Genomic DNA, 18,528 nt, shown 5'->3' on the forward strand with positions numbered 1-18,528 from the left:
TGTGGTGTTGAAATCCTCCTACTCCCCTAACAGTGCGGGTAGATACAACTAACCAATGGACCAGAAGCTGATAGCATGTCTGTGGACGTCATGTCGACATGGGTGGGTGTGCGTCGCTCAAACACCTACAAACGAATTCCTTTCACTTTTAACCACTTTAACCTTGGCCTCTCATGTCTTTTGGCTAAATTTTCAAACAAACAATCAAAAAAGAAATGTTTAATACAAAAATTAACAACAATGTCAAAACATAAAAAAATATATTTTTCAGAAATAGTGAATCTATTTTTTGTATTTATTTATTATTATTAATATTAATATTAATATTATTATTACTATTATTATTATTATTTAAAAGAAGAATATTAACATAGTATTTCATTATCATTTATTAATAATAATACATTATATTCAATCATAATCATTATTATTTATTTAATAATAATTATTATTAATATTATTTTGGGCTTTCTGTGTGTCTGGAGGTTTTTAAAACACACAAGCCCCAGAGACAAATATATCAGTGAATATTTTTGCATATCCACTCATGCAAATACACATTTCCATATACAGTGTTTTTATAATTGCATGTATTGTTATGTGGCAGCTGGTATTTGTCCAATAGAAATTGCCCTAGAGACAAAATAGAATAACCAGAAACCTTGATTCCCATTCACTGTATTAAAAAAAAAAAAAAACTAGAATATGCATAACAACAGAGTAACTTTGGTTATTTTAGTGGACAATTAAGTTCTACTTGCACATCATTTATAGATACAATTATGTTAAGTCTTCATCCAATTCAAATAGTATTAAACACTCCAATGATCCAACTCCAGATATGGAATTAATAGGGCATTGATGTAATTCTGAGAAAGTGACATAACGAGTTAATGGACAAAAAAGTTGTCTTATGATAGCAGTGTGTGGGTATGTGTGTTGTGTTTGTTTTGTTTGGGATGGGGTTGTGTATTTGGTGGTCTAATATTCAGTCTGTCACGAGTCGCATGTTGTGCAGAGTGGGAAGACACAATGCTTATTTCATAATATGCTGTTGTCCATGGGACATACACATGAGTGACACTGAGTGTAGCGGGGCCAACACAGTCATCTCTGTCTGCCTTTTGTCTGTAGATTTGGTCAATGTGTGTCATTCTGCAGTCACATGCTATTGTGAAAATTAAGAGCACACCATAGGATTATTTTGTCCAGGAAGCATACACATTATTGCCATGACAACCCAGACTGCAGTCTGTTGGATCCATGTTGATCTACCTGGGGTCAGTGGGGTGACACCTTGTTCTTTCCTATGTCTGTTTGACAATGAGCGGGGTCATTGGGGGACTGACTAAAACCAGTAGTAGTAGAACCAGTAGTTCTTGTGAAGTTAGTATGTAACTTGGTTCTTTGTTCTTTCTGGTCCCATCTACCCACGCACGAAAGCACGCAGGCACGCACACGAGCACGCACACGAGCATGCATGTGCCTGTGTGGGGGTGGGTGGGTTTGTTTGGATAGGCCACATGTGCAATGTCTAATTTGTCTAATGTATAATGAGAATAAATGCATAAGTCATTACGAGAGTGAGGGTCAGCTATGTCAAGTAAAACACACATGTTTTCATAATCAAAACCAATACCTTTTTCATTTGCATTGACTTCCAAAAATCTAACTTGAGCCATGTAAAGCTCTATTTAGGGATACAGTATCTTAAATGAATTAATTTTAGAGAAAAATACCACATGGTACTCTAACATTTCTAATGTTTCTGTTGAATTATACAATATAACTGCAAGTGTCATTGTGGTTTTCATTTCCTGCTCGAGAGTAAAGTCCGTGCACCACTACGGAAGTTGTGAGTTCAAATCCGGCTTTGTCGGGCGTCAATGCGAACACAATTGGCCCGTGTTCCGGGGAGGTAAGCCGGGCAGGGAGGGTGATATTGATCATTGCACGTACTCCTACAGGCTGGGGCGGCACCTGTCAGTGGGAAGTGTTGGGCGGGAGGAGTAGGATGAAGGTGAAGGCTCTACATCCTCCCGGTGGGGGCTCCTCACTGGCAGGTGAGTCAGTAGGATACAAAAGCAGTGACAACACAGAAATGTGTTTGGGGAGGAATCAATTGGCATAACGATTACATTCGGGAGAAAAGGGGGTAAAAATAACTGGCCACTCTCAATGAAGAGATTTGGTGTAGGGAGCAAAAAAGTGCACCAAGTACAGAGGCAACTCAGATCAGTTTTACAAGATTAGAGGGATTAAGTGGTGAACTAGTTTTCAGATGAAGACATACAGTACAGTACATACAGTATACACGTATGCATGCCCTGTGCCCACCATCTGATACGTATATACAATATAGGGAGCACATGATGTGCCCCATTTTAAATGCACATTTCATGATGTGAAAGCACATCTGTGAAAGTAGCAATCGCAAATTGTTTTTTCCATTGCTTTGGTCAAAATCAGACATTCAAAATTGTTTATTATTGAGGACTTAGATAGTCCTCAGCTCTTGGCCTCTCTGACCTGCTGGGTTAACCACTTAAAAGCAGGATAAGTAATATTGTTTTGTTTGTTACACATGTGCTATATTCTGATAGTTCTCCTTGCTATAGAGTGTTTGTTCAGTAACAGGAGTCTCCCTGTCTCTCCAGCTCTTTAGTAAACAGAAAAGGCATTCTCAGGTTGGGATACCAATTTCATTCAGTCAGGAGAGAGAACTCACACAGGATACAGATTAAACAAGCGAAACTGAAAGTGATAACACAAAGAAATTAGCAGACAAAATTTGAACTGGAACACTATAAAATTGAAGCTGATGAATGAGAATTCTCTCCCGATTGGTTGAAATTGGCAACCCACCTGAAAATGTATTTTCTGTTTATTAAAGAGCTGGAGAGACGGGGAGGCCCCTGTTATTGAACAAATGCTCTATAGCAATGATTACTATCAGAATATAGTGATTTAACCTTTTAACAAAAAGAAATAACCTTTAGTTTTTATAAATATCACTTGGCCTACCCTACCCTTAAGCCCTAAAATAGTGACAATAGCTGATCTAGGAGATTGTAGATCTGTTTTCATTGGTTTGGAAACAATTTTAATATTTTTTCATTACTTTTTAAACGTTTCACCAACAATTGCATGCCCACAAGGGACCCCAGATTGAAAGTGGTTAAGAATTTATTTTCTGAAGTGGTCCTTACACAAGCCAGGCTGACATGCAGTTCTGCTATTTACTTTACCACTTACTGCAATGTTCCAGAATGCCATTGTTTTGCAGTGGTTATAGAATGCACTGCAAGCCAAGGACAGCCGTTTTCAAAAGGAATGAATCAACACCTGACTCAGTCTTAACCATGACATAGATGGAGGCGGCTATGAAAGAAAGCCTCCATTAAAACTAGCTGTGAATAGTATTAGTCAACTGGAAATGAATGGTCAAGGCTGTATGAGAGTTAAGAAAAACAACTCAATTTTTTTCCCTCTTTTCTGCACTAACTCCTCTCTAAAGAGGGGGGGGGGGCATATTATTTGGTGGTCATGGTGAGTGTGTGTCTAAAGTCAAAGTTCACCAAGATAACGAAATCTGGCACACATGTGGGCCCAAACACAGACACACGTGGGTCCAAACACAGACACACATACATACAGAGAGAGAGAGAGAGAGAGAGAGAGAGAGAGAGAGAGAGAGAGAGAGAGAGAGAGAGAGAGAGAGAGAGAGAGAGAGAGAGAGAGAGAGAGAGAGTGAGTCACTTGAGAGAAACTGGTAATTTCTCTGTCCCACTGGCCCATTCCCTGTTTTACATCTTAAAACCCATTTCTAATGACAGGCGACAGATAAGCCGATTGAGAGAAAGACAAACAAACAGACAGACAGACAGACAGACAGACAGACAGACAGACAGACAGACAGACAGACATTTGCTCAACTTCTCAGCTCAAAATACATGAAGAAAATGCTTGATGTTATAGTTGATACTTTACCAAACAAATGAGGTGAATGTGGTACACCAATCTGAGTATAAAAACTCATAAAATATATAGGCTACAGATTTGCACAATGCTCACTTCATAATAGTGCTCAGTTAGTTCTCTTGTATTGGTAGTACCAACAAGCTACCAAAACATGACACTGCTGCCACCTAGTGTTCACAAGACGAAAACACTGTTTGACCGAAAAGTGCAATCTATCAAATTATGAAACGCCAGAGGTCACTGTTAAAAAGGAAAAAAAGAGCAATGTGCAATGAAAAATAATTACAAAACACGTAACATAATGAGACAAACCCATACCTCTATGGACAAACCTCAAACCGTTTTTGGTGTTTTTCTAATGTATTTCCTGACACATTTCAATAGGTAATCCATTTCGGTGTAACTGCAATATGCTCCTGTCCTATTGGTTGACTTTTCCTCCGAGGGGTGAGGCGAGGTTATTGGTTGACGGAGCTGACGTCATACAGACAAACCAGACGAGGAAATGAAACACAAAAAAAACAAGTAGCTTTTGTTTTCGATGTCCTCCAAATTACATGGTGTAACAACATTATCATAATCTGACCTCGTTCTTTCTAACAGGTGAGTTTTTATTTATTTACAATTCATTCATTTGAAAACAGCAGCACACAGAAGGTAGATTCAGTCCAAACCTCCTGGTAATTTAGCTTTATGAGTTGTTGTACAGTTTACAGTTGCAGCCAGGTGTGTTTCTGCTCAGTGGTGTAAAGTACCTAAGTACATTTACTCAAGTACTGTACTGAAGTACAATTTTGAGGTATTTTTTACTTAACTGGAGTATTTCCAATTTTCTAGTACTTTTACTTCTAGTCCATTACATCTCAGAGGCAAATATTGTACTTTTACTCCACTACAATTATTTGAAAACTTTAGTTACTAGTTAATTTGTAGATTTTGATGATTATCACAAAACATACTAACCACTTCAGCCCTATATACATTTCGACCATTTGAAAATAGCTGATCTACAAGCATTGTGAGCTTGTAGATCTGCTATTTTCAAATGATTTTTATACATTTCATACATTTGAAATGGGACATTATGCATAATGAGTACTTTCTACTTGTGATACTTTAAGTATTGTTGATATCAATACTTTTGTACTTTTACTCAAATACATTTTGAATTCCGGACTTTTACTTGTAACAGAGTATTTATAAATTGCAGTATTGATACTTCTACTTAAGTAAAAAATGTGAGTACTTATTCCACCACTGTTTCTGCTTCATGTTTCCTGTTTCCTATTTTCTTTGTCACAGAGACTCAAAATGAGTGACTTTCCTATCAGTCCCTTGCTTTTGATTGGGACAGGATCCAGCTTCCTACTCTCACGCTTGTTTTATCAATTATACCAAGACAAGAAAGAGGAGATACGCAAATTGAAGGCAAGTATAGACAAACTAAATAACAACATCAGTTATTTGCAGTTATTGACGATGCTTGAACCCTATTTGAAAGCTGATCTCTTGTTGCTTTCCTTCAGGAAATCCCTAATTTCAGGCCAGATCAACATTTGTTGAAAATACTGAAGACATCAGCCCACAAACGACTACATTATGTTGCTGTAGAAGGTACAAAAGTCGTAAATGTATTTACCCAAGGAAAGTATATGATGCAGGGATATTTTTACCAAAACAAGCATTACGCCAATTTACTGCACATGACAATTGTGTGTACACTTACCTGTGATAGAGACTGTACAGTGCACAGTACCAGATTGTAAAGACAAAGCCGGTGGGATTGTTTCTGTTTCCAGGACTGATCCAAGCAGAAGGGGAGCCTCTGGCCAGCCAGTTTGTCCCACGATGCTCTGGTGTGATTCAGCAGATAGTTGTGGAGGAACAGTGGAGATTCTGGAACTCTGTCACCAAAACATGGTAGGTCAACTCCGAATATTATTTCCCTCTGGACATCTATAGTCCATATTCACACGGTGGCCATTTTGGAATTTAACATTGCTTTGCTGTGGCAACTGGGGTGGCATTTCATTGACTTAATGGCAATATGGCCGCCGTGTGAATATGGTCTATAAAGGTTTATCTCATCTTAGAGCTGCAATCCATAACTTTTTAGTGAGTAAAATGTTAATTTGACCAATCTGCATGGTAGAGTATGTTGATATATAACCAATACAACTGTGGTGGTTGTATAGTTGGTCTACCTGCCCTTCTATTGCGAATCATATATCCTGTGGGGTATTGCAGGAAGGTCGAAGCGCAATGTATCCTCAACCAGGCATTCCATATAGCACAGCACTACAAATGATCCTGGGTAGGACATAAAAGTTACGGATTGCAACTTTGATATCTGTTGTTTTCATCACTGTCTTAATCCTAAAATCTACTGAAAATCGTTCATTTTTGGCGAGCGACACAGTCGTATGATCAAGTACAAGAGGGCTTTATCAAAAACACCCACAACATGGATTCCTTTTTCCCAGGAACTCCCGCTGGATGAATAGAAAGGAGACCAACAACTCGGTGCCCTTCAGTCTGGTGAGTCCAGGCGCGTACACCAGCGACTTGTGCATGAAGGTTCAGAAACCGCTGGAGGCCTCTGGGTGTTTCCTGGAGCAGGTTTACAGCAGGGTGAAACGCGTCGAGGAGGGCCTGATGGATGTGGTGCTGTTGGGAATCAGTGGCGAGAAGCTGGTGGCACAGAAAGAAAGCGAGTCGATACTGCGTGTTGGGACTACCATGACTGGGTTCGGCGAGGTGGTCCTGGAGGGAGGTAAAGTGATGAGAATGCAGGCTCCACAAGACGGCCGGAGCTTTGTCTTAGTACCCACAGACTACAGGAGCTTAATGGACAGGCACGAGAGCTCAGCAACGATGTGGATGGTGTCCACAGCATTCTGTGGGGCCACAGGGGCCACTCTCTTGGCTGGAATCATCTGTAGCTTGATTGGAAAACAGGACGGCAAAAGGGAATAGGTCTGTAAGTTGGCTAAACCCCAGGGGGGGGTACTCAAACTCACTATTGTAAATAGTGAGTTTGACTGTAGATGAATGCCAGGATTGGGCCTCAAAAGCAGGGGAAGGAATCAACTGTAACCCTAAAAAAGGGGTCTTTAACATTTTCTTTTACATTCAAATGGGGCTTTTCACAAGGAGCTTTAGGATTAGAAAGTAAGGGAATAAGAAAGTTGGGGCAATAAAGATATGAATAATTTTTAATTTTTTAAAACATACTTACCACCAGGTGGCGCAGTGATTGTCTAATGACTTGCTCCTGAAAACACTTGAGAAAAAAGGCATTTTTTTCCATCACAAAAACATCCCTCCATGCATCTACAGTACTATACCAGAATATAGTCTAGTCTAGTCTAGTACGTATCTCCCTATTCCTACTATACGTGGCAAACTCTATATTAAACACTATAGCCTGGTGACTTCCTTTAGGGAGTCCTCATAGGTAACGTATCTCATCATAAAGCTGCTACATACAGAGTACTATTTTAACCTTTGAGGTTACTCTGAGCCAAAATGACACCAAAAAAGGTTATCATCATTGAGCCATGAATGTAAAGTGTATTACATACTGTAACATTCAACAATTCACTGGAGACCACAGATGTATTGTGACCTAGATTTATCTTAAAGTCTAAGGGGAAGTACACAGCCTAAAAAAAATGAGCCCTTTAAATAAACATTGACAGATTGATGCTTATTTTCTTCATGCATTTAGTTACTGTGTATGTTGTAATTTACCTTTTTTTACAGAATCATTATAGCAGGGCTGATAACTTTGTATTCCTTTCATTGTCCATCTATCACTTCAACCCCCATTTTAAATGTGAATGTGTAGTTATTATTGTTGCATCCTGAACGGTTAATGTCTGATGACACTTTCCAGCATGGCTCAGGGTGCACACAGACATTTTTTGTTATGGGGAATGTTTTTGGGGAATTAATTTGTCATCTGATTTTGTTCTGATTGTGTGTTTTTGGAGGGCACCCTGACCAATGTTGCAGGGAAACCCCCCCCTCCATGATGTTATAAACAAGTGTTCCAATAAAGTAATTTGAACTTTTCACCCATGTGTGGGTGCATGTCTGTCCACAGCTAATCTCACATTCTACTAGGCAGATCTGCATTATAGTTCTTGTGGACACCGCAAGCCAAAGCACAAATCGACACTGGGGTATCAAAAACCTGACACAAGGAATTACCAATCACACTTAGCAGACTACACAGAAAATTGAATGACAGATCTGTTCAGAATAATGTGCAGGATCCCATTGCTGGAAGGGTCACACATTTTAACGTCATGTTTGTGCTAGTGATGACACGCCAAACAACTTTTCAAGCTGTCCACCATTCAAAGAAGTTTCTTCTCTGGTTGCACTGTAATGACGTATAGACAGTCCTTTCCCTTCCATGCCTTTTCATCACGCGTAACCCCGAAACATTGATATATCTCATCTTCCAAACAGAAAGATGGCAGGAGGGAGGGCATGAATTGTGCTCTACTGAGCAACCCTAGTTAACTTTTATTCCAACATTGATGTTGACAGTCCAGCATATTCAGACAGGTCAGCTTGGATTTGTACTGTGCTAAAGAGTTGATAACGACCATAGCTACTTACTGTACTTATTTTAATGACTATATGCAGTATCTCACAATAACATGCACATCTGTTTGTTTGGACCTATCTTATGAATGAGGAGGATGATTTAAAGTAAATCATTTTCCGAAGGGTCCTGGGTTGTTTTATTTTTAATGTCGACATTCATAGCACACAGCCCTTAAACATGTTGTGGCCCAGTGTTGCATTGCTGAATTGGAACGTGGTTGCATTCTATTTTGATGACGTGACACGCACGTCGCTTAACACCCACACTACAGGTCACACAATGGACAATTGTGATATGCATCTAGGCTCATTCCTATGTTAATTCACCTGGTATGAGTCGGAGCCTTTGTAAACTTTGTTGAGGTGTGAATTTAAAGCCGTTTTAAATCCATGCATGTGCCTGCGCGTGCTCCTGGTCAAATAGGTTCCTGCACGGCGTGCAAGGTCGTCCCATGAGCAATGCAACCCTGTTGTGGCCCTATGAGAAACAATGCATGTCAGTTCTCAATGTTTAATAATAAAACTTAACAGTTTGATATTGATGTAGATTAGTGATGGAAAGCTGTTGAGACTTAAGGTAACTGAAAATAATTTCAAAAACAAATCTCTGAGCCTGATGATGAACACAACAGTCTCAAAGTCTTTAATTTAGTCCTCATCTCTCTTATCAAGCAATTTCTCATCATTAGCCTTCCTCTTCTGACGATTCATCCTCTGCCTCTTCCAACCACTTGATGAACTTCTGAAGCTGGAAAACACAAATACAATTGTAACATATACTGCTCTATTGCAATGTCAAGGAAAACACCTGAATAAAACTGTGGAGAAACAATTAATCTGCATCCATACAGGTGCACTGCATGATAGAATGGCAACATCCTGTCAAGCTCTGTAGCAGATGTAAGAGCGGGAACAGGCCAGTTATGGAAAACTGCTCATCTGATGGAGTTCACACTCTTTTGGTCCTCAGTAATACACACACACCAAGTGTGAAGTCGATCGCATTGAGCAGTTGGCAAGATATGCATGCCCATACTGAGTGGAAAACCGCTCATCTGATCAACTTAACATTCAACACTGCACTTCCTTGGGTCCTCTGCAATACACCCGTTGAGTGTGATTGGATTTGCAAAGGACTGATAGATACAGATTACGGACAGAAATTCCTGGAATTTATAGATAGATGGCAAAAGAAGTGACTATGAAAGAGGGTTAGTTATTGGGGCACGGATGGGAAAGACATCAGTAAGTAGGGTAACTTGGAAGCACACATTAAATGACTGATGCTCGTCCAATAGTGCGATATGTAAGGAAAAACAGAAGAGCGACTCTTCATGTGAGTGAGAATGTCAATGCAGGACATGATCAAACAGTCAGCAAGAACACTACATAGAGAGCGATGTTATAGTAGGGTTGCAGGGCATAAACACCTCATTACAAAGTTCACCACAGAGATGTGGAAAAAAGTGATACGATCAGATGAAAATCAGATGCATGTCAAGGTGCACTGAAGCTATGCTGGCAGCTTGTGGTGGTCCAACACTCTTTATGTTGTTTTTTTCTTTAAGTTGTCACCCGTCTGTGTATTCTTCTGTAGTCCTATCTTGTACTTACCCCTTGATTCTTGCGCAGCTCTCTGCTCCTGTCAGTGGAGGCTCCCTTTGAGAACCAGCGCATTATGTTCTCCTCTTCCAAGATCTCCAGCTGGTACATGTTCATCAACACCTGTGGAAGCACCACAGCATGTCATGTTTCACCATCTAAACACATGATCTGACACCCACTTCACATCCAGATCATGTGCTGTGCTGTTAAGTCTGAGCGGTCATCCGTGATGCGCTTGCAGATCAAATGCAGTATAAGAACACAGCAATTTCCCCAATTAGAAATTAACTTAAGTTATGGTTCTGAAAAAGTCAAATAGATCTGTATTATAGAGATCCACCAGCTGTCTGTTGTAATGGTGATGTAGTATATATTTGCAGCAGACCTTTCGAAAGATTACATCTTGTCACAATAAAATCCTTAGTGTTAATTTAACTCTGAAAAGTTACAATAAACACCAATTTGTGCAATCTTCAGAGTTAAATTGTCACTAAGGAAGTTAGAGTGAAGATCAAAAATGTTAAATATGTATTTGGTTTACACACACCTTGACCATTGCACCCCAGTGACTCTCCTGCTCCAGGAAGTACTCTTCAAAGGCCGCCAGGCAGTCCAAATGGTCTTGTGCTCGTTTTACGTAGTTTTTAAACACAGGCGCCCATTTTTTCATCAGCTGAGAGAAAGAAAAAACATAACTAATGATGACAGACTATTATTTTCCTGGAACCTAGCGTCCCCCCCCCCCCCCCCACACACACACACACACACACAACAAGCATTTCATCAGAAAAGTCAGAGTGCAAGGTTGGCTGCAACGCTACACCACTGGAGCGGTTTTGGGGTTTGATGCTCCATTCAAGTTTTGGTGATGTGATAATGTAGACATGATGCCTGCTGATCTCTACACACAACAACGCTACACCCTGCTATCCGCCAACTGAATCATAGTTAGTCTATAATACATGCTTTGATGTTAAGCAAATGTAGTGTGTAGGGATGTGCGCAACAAAACCTTTTAAAACTGACAACACGACTGGTCTAAAATTAAGGAAACACTCTGAGCATATCCATAAGGCCAAACCTTATCGGAAAGAATCTTGTGAGCATATAAAAAACATTAGAAATGCTTAATATAATATTCAAATAACCTGTTCTTATGTTAAATGCTGCAGAAAAGTATGGCATTTTGTAACCATGAGCATTAGGCTCATTGTTATCCTGCAAAAATTGCAAGAGAAGAAATGCATAGTTGATTCAGCAAAATGTTTAATTTCAGACAACAATTTGGAAATCTATACATTTCTCAAATTAAATCTTAATGGGGGGAAAAATATGGTTCATTGAACTTCTATGAATTGAAGTATGCTGCTCCATTGAATTCTGACAGCTGTTACACACCGGTGTGTTTTTAATGGGGAAGGTACTTTATTTTCCCCTGAAGTGAAGCTTGGAGGCAGCCGCTGTTTTAAAAAACAAGAACCATGAGCAATTCTGGAGGTAGGGAGGATCAGCGTCAACAATCTGTGACTGCGGTAGGATTCAAATTTTTAAAACAATGTATTTTCACACAATAAAATTACGATAATAAATAATAGTTGAACCAACAAGTATTTCGGTGTTGATTAGGAGGAGCAGCACCGTTTAATAGACAAGTTGGCCACATCCCTAGTATTACTCACAGGAAGAAGATGAGTGACGTATTGGGATGTCGTGAGCTGTGGGCCATGCTGCTGGAAGGGGAACTCTAGAAGCACTCTGGTTAACATTTGCATCACCTCCTTCAGGGTGATGTTGTATGCATACCTGCAATGCAAAATACACATGTGGATGCTGAGCGTTAAGGAAAAATATGTAACATTCTGAGAGTGGTAACAAAATGGACCCTAGATTTGTACACACTCAAATGGATAAAATAACACTTTTTTACTGTGAATCAGTGTTAATTTTGATTCGATTATTTGGGACGTGCTGAGAACTTAGAAGTTGAAGGGCGGTGAGGCGAGCGGGCGCGGCCCGAGAAATTCTCGCACTCATGCTCAGACTAAAACTACAAATATTTTGATATTTAGTCGACTAAGACTAGACTAAATAATTTCAGATGACTAAAATAGGACTAAGACTAAATGGTATGTTATTCAAAAGACTAAATCAGAATTTGCTGTCAATATTAACACTGTTTTGAATGAAGACAACAACTTTCAGGCCAAGTTAAGCCACTGCTTACTTCAGAGAGTTGATCTCTAGAACCAGATTGTCACAGCCAATGTTTTCGTCCAACCCTCTCTGCAGAGTTCCCAGCACCTCCATCTCAAAAACTGCACGTGAAAACAGGACAGGAAGACAGGCCAGTCAAAGGAGGAGATCTCAAGATTCAATACGTTTTATTGGTCACATGCTCATACTATGTACTGTATGTGCAGTGAAATCTTGTGGTGGCAATGTGGCATACTACATCAGACTATGCAAACATTGTCAAATATATCATAAAAACGAGGTATAATACAAGTACAGTAATACAAGTTATAATACAAGGCTACTATAGAAGTAATAAATAACGTGTCATGTGTGTCAAGTGTAGACAATTTAAATAACTTAGAAAAGAATAATAAAATATTGACTGTTAACTAGTCTCCCTAACACGCACGCACACACACCTTTGACATCGTCCATTTCAGGCGAGGGAATGACAGGTTCGTCTGTGTCATCGGGTTCACTGTCCTCACTTTCACTCTCAGGGTCAGGGTTCAACACCAAGCCTTGTGAAGAAGCAAAAAGAAGAAGAAGAAAAGTGTATGATTATGTGTGATTATGGGAAATGCCGTTTTTCTAGTAATTGGTGGCAACTGCAGGCTTATGGACCGGCCATGCCAGCTGAGCTGTCTGCCTGTCTGTCTTACCCCAGAGACACTGGGACAGCTCCTCTTCCTCTGTGTCATCCAGACTGTTGGCCTTCCAGATGTAACCTTTCCCCTCCGTGCCAACCTCTGCAGGGTTGAATACTGAAAGTTTATGAAAGGTTAGCCTGCTATCAGCGACTGTTGCTTTGTGACTGAATTTTGTTAAGAAAAGTAGAAAAATGATAGTACACACATTTCTGTTTGTTTTTGTCTTTACTCTGACCAACTTCAGTATCGTCACTTAAGAATTCATCATCATCCTCCTCCTCTTCCTCCTCTGGGTGATGCATGGACACCACGGTGCCTTCAGGGAGAGAGACGTTTGGGCCAATCACCACCTAGAAAGTCAATTAGAATAGTGGACTAAATTGCTTACATCGCCGTAGACACTTTAGACACCAAGTAATTCTGACATCAACTACAACAATAAGTCATCTATTGCTACTAATTTACAGAAAACATGCTGTACTTACATTGTACGCTAAGACACATCGTTCATTTACTCTGACACCCTCTTTGACGTCAGCCCCGTCGCAGACCACCGACTGGGTGATCTCCACTTTGCTGGCAATGTGGACATTATTCCAGATGTACGCACGGTGAAGGATTACATTGTCACCTGGTGGACCACAAGGAGAGGTATGCTCACTCAGCTGTTATACAAATGTATATTTGTCTTTCTTTTTGTTTAATACACCAGTGGTTCTCAAACGTTTTCATGTCAAGATCTGCCATTTTCAAATAGCCAATGTATCTAGGGTTAAAGTGGTCAAACTGATTTTGATGCTATACTAACTAATTTTGCTGGGGACCCCCTGGAACCCCCTCAAGGACCCCTGGGGGTCTCAGGACCCCACTTTGAGAACCACTGCAATACACAATCACGTTGCCTTGAGAAAAACAGGTCAGAAGTTGTCACAGTATATAAGACTGGTACCTATGGTGCAGTTGTTGCCAATGACGCTGTTAGAGATGTGACAGTTGGCGCCGATACTCGTGTCAGAGCCAATCAGAACGTTCTCCTCCATCTGGCTGCCGTGTCCCAGGCTGACCCCCGATCCCCTGTAGACGTTGTGGCGAGAATATGTGCAACTCCGCCCCTTCTGGTCTGTGAAATTGGCTTCGGGAGTCAGAGGGTAGACCCACCGGCGAACAAGGTCCGACGACACAGAGTCGTACATGAGCAGGTTGGTTACGCGGGCACCATAACCGTCCTTCGTCACGTGCATGTGAATCTGGTTGCCGAAGATCTACGGCAAGTCAAGAGGAGAAAAACACTTCTGCTGCTTACATTGGTCAAGTTGGTCAAGATGTACTGAAGGTAGGTTGGGGGCCATCTCAAATCCACAAATGACTTCATACTGTAGATCGGTCATATATAGCGGATCTCAGCTATTTTCAAGTATAAATTAAGTATTAGGCCTTACATTAGTCAAGTTGTACTGAATGGAAGTTGGGGACCATCACAAATTCACAAGTGAGTTCATAAATACCAATTTTTCCTTTAGTCATCATACCTCTTCATTGACCAAAAGCCCTCTGACGAAGTCATTCCTCGTTTGGTAGTCAAAGTTGTCTGTGAAGAGCTCAGCAACCTGAGAGGAGAGAAAACATTCATTAATCACTATCATTCCGACTATGGTTTCTGGCTAAGCTTAGAGGCTGACAATACATAATCACGCTTCTCCAAAAAGCAGGTGCTGAACCAAAAGCAGAGAAAACAAGAAAGAAGTTCCACACCCTGTAGATTCCTTAAGTGAAATGTATTGGCAAATCCACCAGTGACGTTTAACTTTTGAGCCAGTGCTCTTTATCAGACTCATGAAGTGAGAGAAGTTGATGAATAGCATTAGCTTGAAATGTCACCAAAAATACAAGCTCCAGAATAGGGATGCTAGGGTGTAGTGGGAATTACAATGTGCGGACCTTCTTTCAGCTTGGAGACTGACCTGTGGTGAACAGATACTGATGTGACAGTCCAAGAGATCATGTCTGATTTCAAACTCATCACTTCCGCTATGGAAAATGTTCTGCAGAACGAAAAAATCACAGCAACTGTCATGTCAAAGTAAATGTTGTGCAATTAGTTAAGATAAGTAATGAATGCCATAGTACTGCAGTGTGTAAAATGTGCTGTAAAATGCCTAAGATTATTTGGTCACCATGGGGAATTGTATCTTCTTCAGCCCCTGCGTCTTCTGATAGTGCAGGACCCGCTGGCTCTTGCTGTCCATGGCAACAATGATGTCATCTTCCTCACAGCGAGACTTGTGTCCTGGTGAAGACTCTTTGAAGATCATGGTCATCACTGAGATGTTCTTCTCAATCTTTCTCCGATGCCTTCAGTAATAAAGTGTAATAATACCAATGACTGATTTCAGTAAATAAACCCATAGATAAACAAAATGATGTTCTTGGTAATGATCGTGAGCAGAATTAGAAGCTTTATTTTCACATCAGAGGTTTACAGGTGTCAGGAAATAAAAACGTATTTGTTTTTCGTTCCTAACAATCAATCATAGCTGGGGACCCACTAGAACCCCCTCAAGGATCCCTGGGGTCCAAGGACCCCACTTGACTAATGATAACAATTGTCTAAATGATAAGTCACCTGTGCTCTTGCAGTGCTTGACTGATGTCAATATTAGACACCACGTCTCCGTAGACCAACACAAAGTCGGAGCGCACAAGGGACTTGGCATCCACATCCCTCAGGACGTCGCCTAGGGAACGGTACAGGTCTGACGTAATGATGTGGACCACGTTGGGAGAGGTGGGACGACACCATTTTGAGTTCCTGTTGGAGAGGGAGACAAAATATCACATCCACTTTCAACATTATAAAGCACTTCAAACAAGAACGTCCTTAACAAAGTGCTTCATAGGGAACTACAGTATTTCAACAACATTATTAAAAGGTTCCAACATTACATTTACATTTGTTTAAATTATACTGTGCTGAAACTAACTGAACTACAAGCTCACAACACGTCAGATAGCCGCACGGTGTGAGTTTGTAGATCGGCTATTTTCAGCGTGTGACGTGACCCAAATAAGGCTTAAACCTGCAAATCAGAACCTATTTTAATGAATGAAAAATTAAATTGTAACCAATCCGTATGGTAGAGTATGTTAATGCAATATAACTAGCACATCTGCAGTGGCTGGTGGAGGAGGTGGTCTCCCTACTCTTCCATTGATATGAGACATTTAGTTCTAATATCAATTGGTTCTCAACCTGTGGGTCGGGACCCCCAGGGGGGTCTCCAAATGATTTTGTTTTTTGGGGGGGGGGGGGGGGCAGATAACAGTAAAGTGACAATTTAAGGACTTAAGACCGTTTTAATACCTAAAAAAAGAAAATGAAATTTAAAAAGACCATTACTGCATCAAAGGTAATCAACAAACTATACTATAAAACTGGTCATACATTGGCCAAATTGTCAAATAATATAAGAAAGAGGAAACATTTTTGCTGATCTACATAGCTGATCTACAAGCTTACAACGGCTTACAGATAGGCTATTTTCACAATATTTATCTATGGAACCCAGTCAAACTAAATGTAATGCCTCAACTCGTACAAAGTGCTTGTCAGGGTGGGGGGGTCCCTAGTTCAAATATGATTATTTTGGGGGGTCACGGCAAGAAAAGGTAGAGAACCACTGAGGTAGACACCTATTGGTTGTCAAGTAGTACAGCCAGAAACTCATAAGCACAATATCTCCCCTGACCAGAGTGGTAGATTCTCCCACACAGGAGACCCGGGTTCAAATGTCAGGTAGGACGTAAACCGTACAGATGGCAGCTTTAAATGTAATTGCAATATCAGCATACTTACAGCAAGTGTTCCTTGATCTTATGTGACATCCAGCAGCAGAACACAAATGTTTCTTGCACCCCCGTTGAAGTGAGGAACTCGAGGGTGTAGTCGATCATAGACACATTGCCCAGAGGTAGCAACGCCTGTGAATGAACATGAGAGGAGAATACATCATATAGTCAAACCAAAGGATGCATCCTTTAAAGATTAAGTTAGCCGATAGTGAATATTTTTAAAGAAATCCTATAAAACTCATATTGATATCTTACAAATGATCATATTATATTAGCTTTTGTTTATGACAGCTGTGTGACATGTTACACAGCTGTCATAAACAAACGACTTACAAATTATCATACTATATTAGATATAGTTTATGACAGGTGTGTGACATATATGTCACACAGCTGTCATAAGCTATAGCTAATATAATAAGATAATTTGTAAGTAGTTGATGTCGCACAGCTGTTTGTATACAAACAGCTGTGCGACATCAACTACTGGAGAATTACAGTTAATATTAAGTACACATTTCGTACAGTTTTTCCACCAAAATTAATATGTAGATGTGATTAGTGTGAAAGTTAATTCCATAAAATCACTGTCTATATTAAGTTGCCTTATCATCAGAAAACGATGGAGCTCTTTCAGATATGTCAAGCAACCAGTACTGTAGTGTGTACTGCCATTAAAGTCTTCTTATGATAAGAAGTCGTTGATGATGACTGGTCATGCATCATTTATTCTACTATGAAAGAATGGGCTGTGTGTCATCATGCTGAGGTGACACTGTCTACAGTGACAACAGCATGCACTCACTCACTCAACAGCAGCATAACTCGTTAGCATCCCATGTAGCATAGCTCGCTAACTATCAACCCATAAGGCAGCATACCCGCGGCTGGTCTTTGGAGACGGGGAAAAACCTCCGATTGAAGCTGTCAGCGATCAGCACGGCCTGCAGCGGCTGCTCCTCTTCCTCCTGCTCGCCTTTCCTACCGGACAGCCCGGGACGGCTCTGTTTGCCTGCTTTACCTGCAGCCATGTTTCACATCCACACAACAGTTTAGTTTACCGTTGGCTCAGCTCCTCCTCCAAACGATGTCGTCACACTACGGAGGGCCGTTAGGACAATCTAAAATCGCAAGGCTCCATCTTGACATTTAGGTCAGTGGTTTTCTACCTTTTTCGCCTCAAGGACCCCCAAATTGACACATATTAGCCCACGGACCCCTATTTGAAAAAACATGCCATGGACTCAACCATTTAGGTTTATCGGGGGTCCCAATCGACACTGCATCACCATCATCAGTGTTCATTTAACTCTGAGAGTGTACAAAATGGAACCAAATGGACCTGTTAGGGTCCATTTGGTTCCATTTTGTACACTCTCAGAGTTACAGACATACAGTATAAGGGTCAATTTGGTTCCTAACTATTCATTTGGCTGGGGACCCCCTGGAACCCCCTCAAGGACCACTGGTGGTCCCCAGACCACTGGTTGAAGACCCCTGATTTAGGTCAAAACATTTTCGATGTCAAGCCAGACCCCCACATATTCCAAAATTATACATAAAGGGCAGCGGACATCCATTTGCGAAG

At 40.6% G+C, this 18,528-nt stretch overlaps 2 protein-coding genes across 2 annotated transcripts; one reads left to right on the plus strand and one right to left on the minus strand.

Annotated features, from left to right (window-relative positions):
- The first annotated feature begins 4,480 nt into the window (after positions 1-4,480).
- mul3 (mitochondrial E3 ubiquitin protein ligase 3) lies at positions 4,481-8,060 on the plus strand. The gene is made up of 5 exons (XM_084057460.1): positions 4,481-4,584; positions 5,284-5,409; positions 5,508-5,595; positions 5,781-5,901; positions 6,465-8,060. Exons 2-5 carry the CDS (start codon positions 5,293-5,295, stop codon positions 6,955-6,957), a joined length of 819 nt encoding a protein of 272 aa, XP_083913586.1. The 5' UTR covers positions 4,481-4,584; positions 5,284-5,292; the 3' UTR covers positions 6,958-8,060.
- Positions 8,061-8,177: 117 nt separating this feature from the next.
- On the minus strand, positions 8,178-18,007 carry eif2b5 (eukaryotic translation initiation factor 2B, subunit 5 epsilon). The gene is made up of 16 exons (XM_084057436.1): positions 17,822-18,007; positions 16,945-17,069; positions 15,715-15,900; positions 15,266-15,443; positions 15,053-15,133; positions 14,621-14,698; positions 14,041-14,353; positions 13,577-13,722; positions 13,297-13,441; positions 13,104-13,205; positions 12,861-12,962; positions 12,431-12,521; positions 11,886-12,009; positions 10,754-10,879; positions 10,216-10,326; positions 8,178-9,349 (listed from the first exon to the last, which is right to left on the minus strand). The coding sequence occupies exons 1-16, from the start codon at positions 17,969-17,971 to the stop codon at positions 9,287-9,289; spliced, it is 2,121 nt and encodes a 706-aa protein (XP_083913562.1). The 5' UTR covers positions 17,972-18,007; the 3' UTR covers positions 8,178-9,286.
- Positions 18,008-18,528: the final 521 nt, after the last annotated feature.

This window comes from Gymnoscopelus microlampas, assembly GCF_963454915.1.
Source record: "Gymnoscopelus microlampas genome assembly, chromosome: 5".
Taxonomy (NCBI): domain Eukaryota; kingdom Metazoa; phylum Chordata; class Actinopteri; order Myctophiformes; family Myctophidae; genus Gymnoscopelus; species Gymnoscopelus microlampas.

Bases quoted from the DNA above. Each gene is read 5' to 3' on its own strand.
- mul3 (XM_084057460.1), top strand. From the start codon at position 5,293: ATGAGTGACTTTCCTATCAGTCCCTTGCTTTTGATTGGGACAGGATCC. The intron at 5,410-5,507 runs GCAAGTATAGAC...GCTTTCCTTCAG, and splicing joins AGGAGATACGCAAATTGAAG to GAAATCCCTAATTTCAGGCC. The intron at 5,596-5,780 runs GTACAAAAGTCG...TTCTGTTTCCAG, and splicing joins ACATTATGTTGCTGTAGAAG to GACTGATCCAAGCAGAAGGG.
- eif2b5 (XM_084057436.1), bottom strand. From the start codon at position 17,971: ATGGCTGCAGGTAAAGCAGGCAAACAGAGCCGTCCCGGGCTGTCCGGT. The intron at 14,699-15,052 runs GTCAGTCTCCAA...CTCTCCTCTCAG, and splicing joins TCAGTATCTGTTCACCACAG to GTTGCTGAGCTCTTCACAGA. The intron at 14,354-14,620 runs GTATGATGACTA...GACTTGCCGTAG, and splicing joins GGCTTTTGGTCAATGAAGAG to ATCTTCGGCAACCAGATTCA.